This window comes from Trichosurus vulpecula, chromosome 2 (genome assembly GCF_011100635.1).
Source record: "Trichosurus vulpecula isolate mTriVul1 chromosome 2, mTriVul1.pri, whole genome shotgun sequence".
Lineage (NCBI taxonomy): Eukaryota > Metazoa > Chordata > Mammalia > Diprotodontia > Phalangeridae > Trichosurus > Trichosurus vulpecula.
Window position 1 is genome coordinate 54,129,495 of NC_050574.1, and position 15,240 is coordinate 54,144,734.

The 15,240-nt window shown below is 40.5% G+C and overlaps 1 protein-coding gene and 1 long non-coding RNA gene across 4 annotated transcripts in view; one reads left to right on the forward strand and one right to left on the reverse strand.

The window, feature by feature from the left end:
- Nucleotides 1–92: 92 nt before the first annotated feature.
- On the forward strand, nucleotides 93–14,375 carry LOC118835515. The gene is made up of 3 exons (XR_005009507.1): nucleotides 93–269; nucleotides 12,443–12,524; nucleotides 13,911–14,375. It is a non-coding gene; the product is annotated as an uncharacterized LOC118835515 (long non-coding RNA).
- The window catches only part of EIF4G3 (eukaryotic translation initiation factor 4 gamma 3), a 385,863-nt gene continuing 384,256 nt past the window's right edge, over nucleotides 13,634–15,240 (reverse strand). For all 3 annotated transcript variants that reach the window (XM_036742705.1, XM_036742704.1, XM_036742703.1), the window contains one exon: nucleotides 13,634–14,056. In XM_036742705.1, coding sequence (XP_036598600.1) covers nucleotides 13,875–14,056 — 182 coding nt within the window. In that variant the 3' untranslated portion in view covers nucleotides 13,634–13,874. The remainder of the gene's footprint in view (nucleotides 14,057–15,240) is intronic.

Here is a 15,240-nt window from a genome sequence, read left to right on the forward strand (position 1 = left end):
CTGAGGCCCGGTGGCTGCCGCCTCGGGCAGGGTGCGGCCGTGGCGCGGTCTCGGGTTTGCAGGGGCGGCTCCGAGGCCTCCGCTCGTCTGTGCGGGGCGCCCCCGGCTCCGGCGCCCGCGCCCCCCTCCAGCCCGCTCCTGTTACTCTGCTTCCCCGGCTGTGTTTGTGCCGCTGCCGCCTCACTGCCCCTCCAGCCTCCGTTTCCAACTTCCCGCTGTGGCTTCCGGGCCCGAAGAACTGGAGACAAGTCTCATCTACTTAAGGCAGCGTAAACGTGCACCCCAACATTGCCTTACCAGTGTGTCATTAACACCCTAAGTCCTAACAAAGCATGTGTGTGCGCCAGGCATGATCTACAGATCACGCCGCTCCACTTGTCACAAAATACCTGTGGATGTGCCAGGGAAAATGAGATTTGCTGGAATTAAAGAGGTGCATTTATTTACTGGAAAAACCAGTGCACCCCTCCCTCACCACGGCTGTGCCCTTGGTGGCCACCTCCCTGGTCTAACCGTACTAACACCCCAAACATTTTACTACTGAGATCATTCTAAAAGCACTCCAAAATATTTCATATTAACTGCAAACCTAAGAACCAGATCTGCATACCTGAAGTCAATCTCCTAAATAGTATTTAGGAGGGACTCAGCAAGTTTGCTTAGTGGAAGAAATGAAAAAAAAAATTACTTTTCCTAGTTAATCAACCTTCTAGCCAAATCTCAACCTGAGCCCTAACATCTGCTTATGCAAGGAGGTATTGCGATCCAATCCTGCATGGATAAAAAGGAACTCTTTAGTTTTAATTCCAGTGTCTAATTCCACAGGTTGAGAGTACAGGACAGAAAAGTTATCTTTGCTATTATAGCATCCCATTTTCAAAGTGTCTAGGTATGTCAGGGCTATACAGTGAGTATAAGTAAGTAGTCTTGGTACAGGGATGCAAAATGTAGATCATTTAACTCAATTTGGACGGGCTATATAGTATATACATTGGTAACTTAGATCCCTTGTCCTTTTTCTTTTTGGGGTAGAGGGAGAGGGAATAATAAGGGAAGGGAGTAAACTGATGAATGGGAAGCTGGGAGGAAAGACTAGAGATACACTCTCTGAAATTAGAAACACATTTATTGAATGTAAAGATAAAAAGGAGCTCAGACATAATTTATTTCAACCCTCAGATTTTACAGATGGGCAAATCAGGGCCCAGAGAGGTAATAGGAGCTTCTCCAAGGTCAAACAGGTCATAGCAGAGCCTGTAACAGAAGCCAGGTCTCATGATTCAGGGTTTCAGCTACATTAAATACATAAGCAACCTCCTCGTGGCATATGTAGAGCTTCCTTTTCTTGCCCTTCATTTAAGCGATTATTAGCCATGCTTAAAAACAGTTTAAGAAGTTTAAGTGACCTTAACGGTAATTTTATTTTACCAACAAGGACACAAGCTCAAAGAAGGTAACTGGCATCCTGAATAGGAGACTTTAGTATAATTTTGCAGTGTGCAAGTTCTCCATGGTCCATACTTCGAAGACAGACTGCCTTATAAAACTCTGACAAGGCAGGGTCACCCCTGTCTCACCCTCTGTATTAACTACTAAACCAAACAAGAGACAGCATGGCATGTTCGTGTTGTAATAATAATCATGTTTATCTAGTGTTGATCTTGCTGAGAGCCCTTAATGTCCTAATTCATCTTTGGAATTTTCCTTACAAGTTAGGGAGGCTTAATTCTGCCATTTCTGAAGCATGCCAAATCTTTAATTCATCTGAATGTTTATGAAGCACAAGAATCCATTTCTTAAGCTATCTTCTGGAGAGGGGGAAGACATTAACATAAAAACCTCTGCTACAAGAGAGCTGGGATGAGCACAAAGGGGAAGGAGTATACTCACTACTGTGTAAATACTAGATAGAGATTTAAGTAGTACTAAGTTGGTATTTGTTACCTGTGTCGTTTGGGGGAAGTCACAACTTCTCAGAACTTCAGTTTCGGATTAGCGTATTACTAGAGTCCCTTTTATCTTTAGAGCCTAGTGCCCTAGAGATAGTTTGAGAGCTGGTGAGAAAATCATTAGGAGCATGATTTTATAATTTTCCGGTGTTAGTCTGAAATCTGGGCCACTTTTGCGTTTTACAAACCAATTTATCAGGTCCCTGCTTCCAACCCAGGATCGTTAGGTGTAGGGTGCTCAGAAAACATGCTGTTAATAGTCTTTTTTGCCAGCATTGTACTTAACCTTCCATGGCCCAAGGCTGTGAAAAGCAAAGTTGCAAAATCTCATAGTTCGGGTCAAAGACGGAAATCCATTAAGCCTTCAACTCCTTCCATTATTAAGCAAATCTAAAGATAACCAGTTGGGAAGGGGAAAAGAACCTCCTCTCTAAACTGTTAACAGGGACAATTAAAGTACTAAGGAAAAAGGCCCTTCCCCCAGCAGTTGCCAACTGGTCCTGTAGCCCCCTACCAGAGGAACATCACCGTAAATCCTAGAACTTGCTTGTTCTACTTTCTCCTCCAGAATTCAATTGGGATATTTGTTATTATCCCAAAGAGACTCTCTGGGACCCCAGGAATATGGGCTTTTCTTGGCAAAGACATAAGTGGTTTGCCATTTCCTACTCCAGTGTGTCGCCATTTTACAGATGAGGAACTAAGGCAAGTGGGGCTAAGTGACTTGCCCAGGGACACACGCTAACAACTGTCTGAGGCCAAATTTGAATTCAGGTCTTCCCGATTCCAGGCCCAGTGCTCTATCCACTGAGCCAACTAACTGCTCATCTCAAGGGGTGTTGTCATGAGAAAAAGTGGCTGAGAAATGCAGCTTTATGGCGATGATCCCTTTGCCTTACCACTAAAGTCTTGCCCCTAGCCTAAAGTACTATCTTCTGTGGCAAGTACCTTAAGCCACGAGATAACAAGCTCTCTGCAACACTCGCCTTCCTTTCCCACTCTGGGACTGCCAGCTCCTATTCAGCAGAACTTTCAGATTATCAAAGGTGGGGTGGTGGTGGTAAGGGCTCCCATATGTGAAATATGGCAAGGCCATACTGACTCCCATATGTGAAGCATGACAAGGCTGTTCTGACTCCCATACGTGAAGTATGACAAGGCCATACTGACTCAGTGACTTTGACAGCAAAATCGCTGGAGATTTCCTTGGAAAGCCTTTTTTCTCCTCTTCTGCCTATCGATCTCATTTGCATTCTTTCATACAGCTTCCTTTGGTGCTCTAAACCAGTCATTGTGCTGTGTGTTATGAGTAAGAAAACAGTGAGTACTGATTTAAGTTCCCACTTAACAGAAGAGAGTAACTACCTTGATGTCCAACTGATAGGACCACCTCCCTTCGCTAGTAAGGCATCTCATCTGACGTAAGTACTCTCGCCTTATGCCAAATTTCAATAAACTTTTGTAACAACGTTCTCACTTTTCCCCTCAACGTTAAAGCCATATACTGAGGCTACCACTTGCTGTGACTTGGATAAAAGTTAAATTAAACTCTGAAGATGGGTTAATTTTTTTTTTTACCTAGAGGGATTAATTTTTAAAACAAATGTCTTGACTTAGACATTTTAACTTCGCCGTATGTAACATCTGACCAGTTTCACTTTTTTTACCCTTAGCTGCTCTCAGTTGGAAGTGCCTCAGGGGTGAGGTTTCTACAATCTTCTCATTGGCTTCCTTGGAGCAGTGCTAACAAAGGCTCTATCCATCTCTGCCTGTTGAGATTCCTGGGCTTCTTGCTCCTATGCTTAGATACTCCCTCAAGTCATCACAAAGAATAGGACATACCTTATGTTTGGAACGTGATATTATAAAAACTGCTGGTAAATAGAACTTTCCCCAAGTGTGATGAATGCCCCAAATGGCGCCCTTTGGGAGACTTGCTACTCTGGATGTACATGTGGTATGGTTGACTGAACTCAAGCAGCACACAAGAAAACCTGAGTTTAAATCCAGCCTCAAACACTGGGCAAGTCACTTCACCATTCTGGTCCTCAGTTTCCTCATCTGTAAAATGAAGGGGTTGGATTCTATGACCCTTTAAGTTTCTACCCTACTTTAAATTTAAGACCCCATGATTCTTAAAATGCAAACACTCCTGGGACAGATAACCTCATTAATCCTGGTAACACTTCGGCATGAATTAGTTTGGTACAAAGAAAGTAGGTGTGTCTTTTTATATGTAGGTGTATATGTATATGTGTATATATATATGTGAAATTTGTGAGAATCCACAATTTTCCAAACATTAGGTAGGTTAGTGGTTTGCACAGAATGAAGATCAGTGTTAAGAATGCTACTTATATTGCCAAATTTATCTCCAATTTTCAACAGTTAGGCTACTTACCATCAGATTGCCAAGTCGCTGGCCATAGCCTACTTTCTCTTCAGACTCTGGCATAGTATGAGGCTCAGTAGATTCCAGTCTGTGATTAAGGTGCCAGATTGGTGAAAACTAGTCAGTCTACCTGTCCGGGGCTTTGGGTTTTTGGTTAGTTTTTGCTAAAGCTAAATGGTAGTTGTGACAGTTAAGACCAAAATGAAGCTTTTTTTTTTTTTTTCTGAGAAAGGAAAGAAAAAAGTTCAAGATTGTGGGGGACTCTACACGAGGAATGAGACTCAAAGGCAAGAGTTGGAAATTCCAGAGACCAAGCATGAATGAGACTGGAACTAGAATATGCTGCATTTCCTGGGTTGAAGTAAATTATATTAAATTATCAGAAACAGTTGTGTTGACTGCTCTCAGAGTGCAACTGGTATAATTATGGAGAGGTTTTAAAGAAAACATTTTTGTTGTTACAGAGAAGAGTTAGATTTGCTGTGTTTTTCCTTCCCATTTACAGAACACGGAAAATAAATTTTTATTTATTTATTTTTTTTAGCACAGTATGATTAGAGTTAGGATTTCATAGCAAAATGAGAAGGGGCTCGATAAGGTCAGGAGCTTTCATCCCTCTAATAATATCCATGATTGGCTAGCTTCCCATTTGCCTGCCTAGACCGATTTGTAGCCATTATTAAGTTTTTATATAGCATTGACTTAGGATGGCAAGAAATTAATAGCTTATTACCAAGAGTACAATAGGACCTGGATATGATTTAATAATGTACCTACGTTCATGCAGTTTACAGTTACATGCACATCAGTTAACCCCTCAGCTAGCCTCTAAGCAACAATTTTAACTTTTTCCTGGTAAATACTGCAGATTTCACCTTGATTCATGAGGGGTGGTTCTAATAGTATTGGCTCATTCCATTCTGGCTGGGAGTCATCCTAAAAGACAAGTAGCTCAAAGTTTAGCGGAGATCAGAAACTTTCTAGCTCATTGCCCACCCTGCCCTGGAAAAAAAAAATTGGTGCCAAAAGCTTAGTTCATTCATAGAAGAAATTGAAACATTAGCTGTTTTCCAGTCTTTTAGCATGACTTCCATTGCGTCAAAGTATGGGTAACTGATCTATAGTTTGACCAATTTGACCCAATGGAAGTCTAATACTTAGGAGCAACCTGAAGGAAGAACAACGCCCCAAATTTATCAATTCCTTACTTAGGAAAAGAAGCTCCTTCCTTATATAAGGCTTGAGTCATATTTGGAGAGATCAGGAGAACATGATTTTCATTCAAGATAATCCTGCTATTCCATCATACTTTGTGTATTTTGGAGGGTTGCCCCCCCCCTTCATGTTTAAAAATGAGGCATAAATACCACATCTTTACATTTCAAATTACATTTTCACTACTTGCCAGATCTACAAAGACTTTAAACCTCCTTTTTTGTTTTAAATATGTAATTTCCATTTTATTCATGTTTCTTCTCTCCTCCCCACCCCACCCCCATCTTTCTATCCCTCCTTTCTGGCCATAGCTGGGACTTTTCCCTGTTGGTGGAAGCCAGGAAAAGGTTGAGAAAACAAAGCCACAAGGAGAGGTTCAGGGTCAGCCAGTGGGTGGGAAGCTTTCTCTTTAACTATGGGGAGGGCCCTTTTCCCTCCACTGTTCAGATATCACTAATGATGACTATGTATGTAGATATAAAAGATTCTTAGGAAAACTTTATTTTTAAAAGGGGAGGAGCTTTTTTTAAAAAGGAAAATATTATTCCAACACTACTACTGGAAGAAAAAAATAAAATCCAAATTCACTTGTGATTTTCTTTTTTGTTAAGTGCTACAAACTTGGATTTAGTTTAAAAAGAAAAAGATTTATAAAAAGTTGGGCCTAGTGAACATGGGCAAAGATCAGTGGCCAGGCACATGTTCAATAAGCCAGGGAAGGGAGTCCTTTAAAAAAAAAAAGGGAAGATTAGGAAACAATCTGCTTTAAAAGTCTTGGAGATCTTAAGCCTTACTATAGACAGTTTTAAGAGAGAGTAACACTTTGAAATAACTATAAATTTGGAGCCATTAAAACTTTCACAAGAGGCAGTGTTGGAGCAATGGACAGACAACTGGACAGGTTAAGGCTATTGGGGTTCAAATCCATCTTCTAAATGGCTGTGTGTTCCTGGACAAATCATTATCCCAGTTGCAGAGGTGGTATCAAACCGTAAAGGAAGTTTCCTATAGCAATGAAACCATGGGTGCAGTCCCCCCACATAGTTTCAAAATACTGTCTGATGTAACTGGATCCTTCTGACATAAAGCTTTTAATTCAACTAATAGTGTAATGCTAAGAGCCCCGGACTCTATCAGAAAACCTGTGCTTTTCCAAGCTGTTCAAACTAGCCGTTTTGACGTTCTTAAGGTTACACATTGCTTCTCTGGGCCTGTTCCCTCAACTCTAAAATGGAAATAATATTCTTACATTCTCTAACTCAAAAGAATCACTTTCCAAACTGTAAAGTGCAATAGAAATATAAACTGTTCTTTGATTCCACATTGCCTCTGCCAGCACCAGGGATAGAAAAATGAAATGAGAGGGTCCCTGCCCTCGAGAAACCGAGTGGGTGAATGTCCACATAATAGAATGGCACAGCCTGGCTTAGAAGTTGTTTCTCCACTTTTTCCTCTGTGGGGCTAAATCCAGTTTACTCAGAAAGGGAAACCTGGGATGGAGTCTAACTGGCAACTTGTCTAGTACAGTAGGACTGAAATTAGCTGTGGATGCCTGTTTAATTAAGGGGATCAAAGTTAGCTAAGGATGGCAGAAAACGCTTATCAAATTATTTTTTGTGGTTTATTATAGCTTCAGAGGGGCAAAATGCTTACCTGTTTCTTGTTAAAATATGAATGTGTCACTGACCAGTGACATTAAGCAATTGCCTATGGGAAGAAATCAATTTAGCAACATCAGTTTTGTTGGGAGTTATCCCACAGGCTCAAACCTGAAATCCCCCTCTCTCTGAATGTCAGCTGTCTACTACAGGTCTGTGACTTCTCAGTATATCCTGCTTCTCTACAAAAACTGAATCAGAAAGGATTGGACATCAAATCTATAATCTCTTTACAACTATGGAGACTCTATTTAAGAGAAGTACAATGGTAGGGTGAGATTTAGGTTCAAATAAAATTGGCTCACAGTAATTAATAGGCATACGATTTCCAATTGAAAAAAAATCACAGAAGTGGTTCTTTAAGAGTTTTTTGTTTGTTTGGGTTTTTTCCCAAGAATGTCCCCAAATGGGGTCTGTGAGGCTTGGGGAAAGAGAGAAAAGTCAGGTTAAAAAATGGTGTGCAGTAGTCCTCTGTTTTCGCTTTGGCACTACTCCTTAGTGCAGATTCTATATGAGAATTTCTTTAATGTAAATTCAGATTTCAGGAAACTTATAGCAAAAGTGAAGGAAGAGGTCATTGATTTGAATCTATTATTGCCACCTGTCTCTGTAATAAGTAACACTGGCAGCTCAATTTATATTCCAAAATTACATTTCACCCTCTGACCTATCACCATTTTTAGTTGGTAGTAGCTACAGTGCCATTGTAGGAGGCTACTTTCTTCAGAAGAGCAGTGTTTTAAACAGCATTCCAAGGCACAGTGCTAGACAAAACACAGAGTATTTGTGTGTTCTGTGTACTGCCACCTGCATTTAGGTTGTGGGCAACTAGAAGTCCAAATGCCAAAATAATTTCACAAGACCAATTAAAAGTATATGAAATTTATAGCTGAATCATCTCAGCTTTAGCCTGACTATAGTTCCAAAGGGTTCCCTGAAGGACATGCCTTGTCATTTTTAAAAGTGCTGACAAAAACAGAAGGCCAGAGAGCAAATCATTTGAAGCAGACACTGGACTCAGTGAGGGGATGGTTTTAAAATACTCACCCGCTCTACTATCCTTCTTGTCAAGCTTGATAGGCAGTGTTATTAACCATCAACATTTGTACTTATGAATCTTGGCATGCTAGATCATCATTATCAATTAGACTTGGTTACCAACAGATCGGGCAAAACAAAGAAGTCAGTTTTAAGAAAGCCCCCTTTGATCCTCAGAGGCTTATGGAATTTTAGGTCAGGAAGGCCCTCAGAAAGCACTTAATTCAGCTCCTTCACTTTACAGATGAAGAAACAAAGGTCCATACTGGACCAACACCATATAATTAGCTAGTGATGACAATGGAGCTGCCAATCAAGTGCTCTTTCCACTACCCTACACCCTTTCCTGCTGTCTGTATCTAGTCAGCTGGGTATCATTTGGTAAGCAGAATAGTCTTTTGCAGAATTTAGCATTGTACCCTAGTTTAGGAATTATAATGAGGGGAAAAGGAGGGATTTTATGCTACCTTTCTACTTCTTGTAACATGAGAAAATGGATAAAGGAGAAATTTGTGGCCCTTAAACCCAAGAACCTATATAAGGTTAGGCCTTCACCTATTTCACATGACCAAGGACTGAAGTCATAGAAGCTTAAATGTTGGACTGGACATTGGAGGTGATCTACTTTCTGCCCTCTCTACATGAAGCATGAATTTCCTTTCTTATTATATCTCCCTGTAAGTCTGTGTTTGAAGACCTCTAGTGATATGGAAAACTCACCACTTCAGAAAGAAGCCCGTTTCTTTTTTAGATAGCTCTGCTTTCTCCTTATGCTGAGCCAAAATGTGTGTTCCTAGAACTACCACATGCCGGTCTCAGTGCTGCCTTCTTGGGTCATGCAGAATGAGTACTATTAAATGATCTGAAAATTCAGACAGCTCAGAATGGATAGCTTTCCTCCTCAGAGTAGCCAAATACATTCCTCACTCATTTGGAAAGATCTTGCCTCCTCTTATAAAGCCTGTTGTTTGAAATTCTCGCTCACAGTTCCCTTTGCTCATTCCATAACCTGGGTGTCTCTACTAGCAAGGCGGTATCAAGATACAAATTATTTCCCCTTTTGTGGGATACATGCAGTATTTGTGGCTATTGGGTGTGTAATCTCTTTAAGCCGAGGCATCTGAAAACCTGTGTGCTATAAGCTTATTGAGAAGAAAGGAGGCCATCTGTGAAACTAATGAACTAGGACTGACCAGTACCGGAGGTTCTGTCTCAAGTCATTTTTTATTCTTCAGTGAGATGTTTTAACCTCATGACAATCCAATGAACAGCCTCAGGGTTTCTCCCAGCTGCTGTATAAAATCCACTCATCCATTCAAAACAAAGTATGAAAAATAATCCACCTAATGGTGGTGTTCTGAAGTTACTATAGCCAAATGTGCTTAAAACAATACGAGGAAAAACAGTGGAATTCATATATCTGTTCTCATAAAAGCTAAAGAACGAATTATTTACAATCCTAAATTCATAACCAATTTCCGAAGGTCAAGGCAGCTTTCTTATTCTCTAGTTCAAGTCACTTTACCTTTTGAGAATAACTGGAATTTCATTTTTGCATTGTTAACCATGCTAACTGGTCATTTATAGGAAATTATCTCCCCTCCCCCCTTTACTGCATTGTTAAGACCTGGCCATTAGATCCACACTCGGTCAAGAACAGCCCTCTCAGGTGTTAGCTCTCAACACCATGGAGCTAAAGACAGAGCCAACTGCCTTTGATCTTCAAATATTCCCTGTATCTTCTTTTTACAGATTTTGGCAGCACCAAGTTAAGTAATATTTGAAACTCTCCACAGTACACTATCTCACTTTAGGAGATTCTAGAATATTCAGGATTTCCAAATTTAAGGAAAACTATGAGGGCAGCAATAGAGCAGGGTGATATGGTTAATCAATGTCTATTAGACCGTAGCTGCCATTCATTTTAGGCAAGCTACAGTCATATCCAAGGTCTCAGAAGAACACCATAGTGTGATAGGAAAACTCCAGTAACTCATGCTTATCAGGTAAGGAATAACTGTTGGCTGGAAAATGTGTTGTCAAAATCTGTAAAAAGAAGATACAGGGAATATCTGAAGATCAAAGGCAGTTGGCTCTGTCTTTAGCTCCATGGTGTTGAAGGCTAACACCTGAGAGGTTTGTTCTTGACCAAATGTGCATTTAATGGCCATAGGGTCTCACAATACAATAAAGAGTGGGGGGACAGATACTTTTCTATAAATGGCCAACTAACATGGTTAACAATATAAAAATGAAATTCCAATTATTCTCAAAACATATTTTCTAAGAATAAAAATCTAGAGAATGTGTGAAAATACAGGAATCAGGGCCAAGAGCACAAGATTATTTTCAGTTTATCTCAATCTGGTTTGTACGAAACCTACAGAAAAAGAGAAATATGACCATTTTTCAGTACCTTTCCAAATAGCCTGCTTGTTCCAATCGGCAGGCCTGCCAGAGATTTAAACTGCATTTAGGAATAAAAATTTAAAGAAGGCAACAACACAAGGATCTGTTGGACAACAAAAGAGAGATTGTACTTTGTAGACAGACAGGTGTGAGGATGCTAATGGAGTCACTAGGAGTTACTGGGTTTCTTCCAAAAAAAAATGAAAAGGCTGTGAAAATGGCTTTTTGACCTCTGTGAGATGGGAACTATCTGGTAAAAAGATGTAAGTTTGGACATAGAAAGTGACATGACATTTCTTGTTGCTTCAAAGTACTTAACTTATTAAACTTACCCAATAGCAATAGGTTAATTGACTTAAATACAAGTAGGAAATATCTTTAACTGAAATAAGTATCATGTCAACTCCTGAAGTCTGCCTTTTGGTAGAAATGACCTTCCCAGTTAGCTGCGGGGGGGAATGTAATGGTTGCTGTCCACTTCAGGTCTGGTAAAGCCATTCTCCACTGGGAAGAACACCCCCCAGGTCTGGGCAGGAAGCCAAGTGGCTGAGTCAAAGGGCAGGACAAGAGTCGTCCTGGACACCTAAGCTGAATCCCTCAAGGTCCAACCACACTACTACCTTGTGTGTGCTACTCTTTCTCATGTAATCATGAATCCAACAGGAGAACTGAAATTTGAATAAAGAAGCAATTACCTGCTTCTAAGAATGCTCCTTAGTTTCATCATTTTATCTTACATAACTGATGAGAGGTTTTGTTACTGATATCATACTATAAATATGTTTCTATTTGAAGCTTTTTCAATGGAGATTTATTTTTTAACTTTTTTTTTCCTCCTGCCTCTACTCTTCTCACATTTGCATGTATCTACTACTGGTGTGAGTGAACATAACCAACAGTTCTAATTGCAGCTTCTTCATGACCTGCCAACAACAGCCACTGATGCCACCGTGACACCCAACTCTTACACCCAGGGAGCAACTTTACCCCTTCTGGCCCCCCAAATCCCACTGGCCATCACCTTTTAAAAATCCACATCAGTCAGAGGAATCTCTTGGTTCAGGTTACTCTGGCACTTTGGTTCTGGAAACTTTGAATATTCCCTCTATTCTAACACCTGGGTTGTTCTGCTGTCCCTCCTTCTACAGGAAGGTCTGCAGGCCACACCTGCAGCCAGGCCCAAGAACAGCAAGTCAGCTTCCAGCCGGTGTTGTAGTTGTTAGGTGGCACATTTTCAGCCAAGGTCATTCAATAGCCTCTGTGGGCACAGTTCTTCATCAATCACTTTTTTTTTTTTTTGCTCAGGATCATGCCCGTTAGCTTACGGAGAAACATTCTGAGCTGTTTTAAACCACGCACAAGAGAAAAACCTTTTATTGCTACTGAAATTTGGCTTCCCCAAGTTTTGCCAGGTCTCTTAATTGTGGAACCTTCTTCAGAAATTGAGAGCTGAAGATCCTCTTTGGTTGGCATCCAACTGAGAAATACAAAGACTGTTTACTTGGGAAACAGTTTGGTTTTATGAACTAACACACCTTCGTAAGGTGCTAGCCCTCAGACAATAGAGATGGAAAGCCATCTTTCAAGCCTGTGTTGCAACTTTCTTTTAAAATAAGCACCCAAACTTTGTGGGAAAAAAACCAGAGGCCCAAATCACACTGACTTCACACACACCAGAATGGACTGGATCAAGTTGGGGGAACGTGATTGTCACACAATACTTAGCTTCATCTGAAAAAAACAAAAACGTGTTGATGTTGCTTTCTTTTACTCTCTTACAGATTGTCTTTGGGTTCCTTAAACATGAAGGCAGTTGTTGGAAGCAAACTGTTAAAAGCTGTGGTAGTGGCTGCCTGGTAAGAGGTAAACCAGTCAAAAGGCCACAGAGAAGGGGAGGTTGGTTGTTTGGTTCAAAGGCTGTTACATGCGACCTGCTGCAAGGGCTATCAGGGGGCTAATGCCAGTGGGGTTCCTGGGTCCTGATATTTAAGGTAGGAAAAGAGTTCAAAACTGGAAGCGGCTGCTTCTAGCACCCTCCGGTCATCTCCCGCCCTAGCAATGACATGCTCTTGGATGTCTCCAAGAAGCTCAGTCTGGGCTTTCTGGAGGGGGTTGGGTGTCACTCAGTGAGCTGCTCCTCAGCACAGCAGGCCTCCCGCCCAAGTACGAATTCCCTCCTCGACCCAAGAGGCTCACTTTTCCTGGTTGGGGACACACAGAGACACACACACACTCTATGTACACAAATCTGAGACACCTGGGTCTGGACCCTAAAAGAGCAAAGATGGCACCTGTCCGAGATGGTGCCCACATCCAGCAGCTGCCAAAAGGAGAAATCGCTTTACTTTTCTTTAAACTTGCAATGCTTGTCTTTATTTTGTTCTTTATATTTTGAAAGTGAGAAGAAATAGTATTGAGTCAATTTCTTTTTTTAAATATTTGTTCTATGTATTTACAAGCCTTAAAGTTGCTCTAAAGGTTTCAAAAGGATTATGAGTACTTTTCCCAGGGTAGCACTTTTTTTTTTTCTGAACAAGTTAATTCTTGGAGCTCTCTGGTCCACAGCATTTTCTCAAATGCATTTCCTTCTGTTCCAAGTTTATGTATGTTTTGATTACTGTTTTGATTTTTAATTTCTGAAGCAAGCTGAGAGGCAGGCAGAAAGATTGGATGCCAAACAACAACAAAAATGATCTTTCTTACCTAGCTCACCCCAAACCCCCTTAAGACTGGACTATCTACTATGCTTTGAAACAAAAGTGAGGTGCGTCTGAAGGGGAGGGAAATTTATTTCTCTGCTTTTCTATTATACAATTTGTTTACAGAAACTGCAAATTAAAAAATTACACTGGCATTTGCAGTCCTTAAAATAAATTAAAGTTCTCAACTTTTTTTTTGCTAAACAGATCTGTGTTTCTTTTAAAGTATGAGTCCTTGTTTAAAAAGAAAAGAAAAGATTAAAACAGAAAATATTTTCTATAAATAATACATGTATTTTGGTTTAGTGCTCCCGCCCTCAGGTTTGACGTTTACTTTTCCAGTACCTTTTTCCTCCATGATCACCTTTTTGTTTCTCTCCCCTCTCCCACTCGTGCACACGTGGGGGTTTCTGCTCGAGAATTGGCCTTGCTGCACTGTGATTGGCGAAGACGTGAAACTTTTTAAAAAAATACTTAAATTGTTTCTTTTGTTTCGTTTTGTATATTTGAAGTTTTAGTTATCCTCTGACTCCTCTTCTGCTTCTCGCAGCCACGTGAAGAAGGCTGTGACCGATTTCAGCGCCACACCTTTCCCGCTCTGCTCGGCGGGGTCCTTGCTGCTTTCCCACTTGTAGAAGGCGTCCTCTGAGATCACCTCCTCATCATAGAGACAATCAAAAAACATCCGCAACAGATCTGCAAGAGGGCGAGAGGGGCTGTCAGTACCTTTAAGGACAAACAAAGGATGTTTTTCCCCAAGCAGTGATTTTGCACAGATTCTCAAAGAGGACATCAGTGTTGGTCTCCCCCTTAAAAACAATTTTCAGTGTTACACCAGCACAAAGACTTGGGGACATGAAGAAAGGAGAAGGCAATAATTTACATGGTGTCTAAAATCACTTTTCTGTAGCTATTATTTAACTCCAGTCTAATTTTTCTACGGTACTAGGTGTATATCATTTTATATTACATTCCAATAATCTTTTAAAAATAAAAAGTCTGGGTTGCTCCTCATCCACCCCTTTGATATGTACAGTTTTGTGTTGGGTTTCTGATACGAAAAGATTAAGGCAATCATCTGGATAAACGAGGCAAAAACTCTCCTAAATGGGAATTGTGGGAATCCACACATATTCATTCTCTTTCATTCTCTCTCTCATATTAAACCTCATTTACCCATAACTTTACCCAACCCAAATTATCTAGTTAATGACCTCAATTGTCTGCTTTTCTTTAGCCAAGGAGACTTGGGTTTTTACAAGGCAGGTAAATTGATGGGAATATCAAGCCTCATAAGATTTTCCATTTTCTCCAACCCATGTTAGTGATTTGGAATATATCATATGAAAATTTTGCTGAAGGTTTATATTTGCAATTATATTACTATTTCAATTACTTTTCATTCTTTAAACATACGAGTAGGAAAGTCAGGGGAAGAGGTGGCCAGGAATGTGTTAAGGCGGTGGTGATGAACTTGATCTAGGATAAAAGATTCAACGAGGGTCATTACACTGGATAATCAAAAGGAGATAAGTAAAAACTATTTTTATTCAACTGGTTGAAAATGAAATTTCCAACTGTGTCTAGTGATTTAAAGATTTTATGTATTGGCAAGCAGTAACTTCCCTATTTTATCAAGAGGAGAACTGAGGAAGGGAAGTTTAATGAGGATGAAGCAGTGGCAGGTAGTGGCGAGGATGAAGCAAGACCGAGTCCAGTGGCTCACCACCAACAGTGTCATAAATCTAGATATAAAAAGATCCAAGAGAACAGCTGCCCTGGTGGCTACACGCTTAGGTGAGTCTCCCTTCATATTCCAACGTCTCCTACCACAAAGCAGTAAAACTTCTTGCTATTTGTACAGATAGAATGAAAAGTAT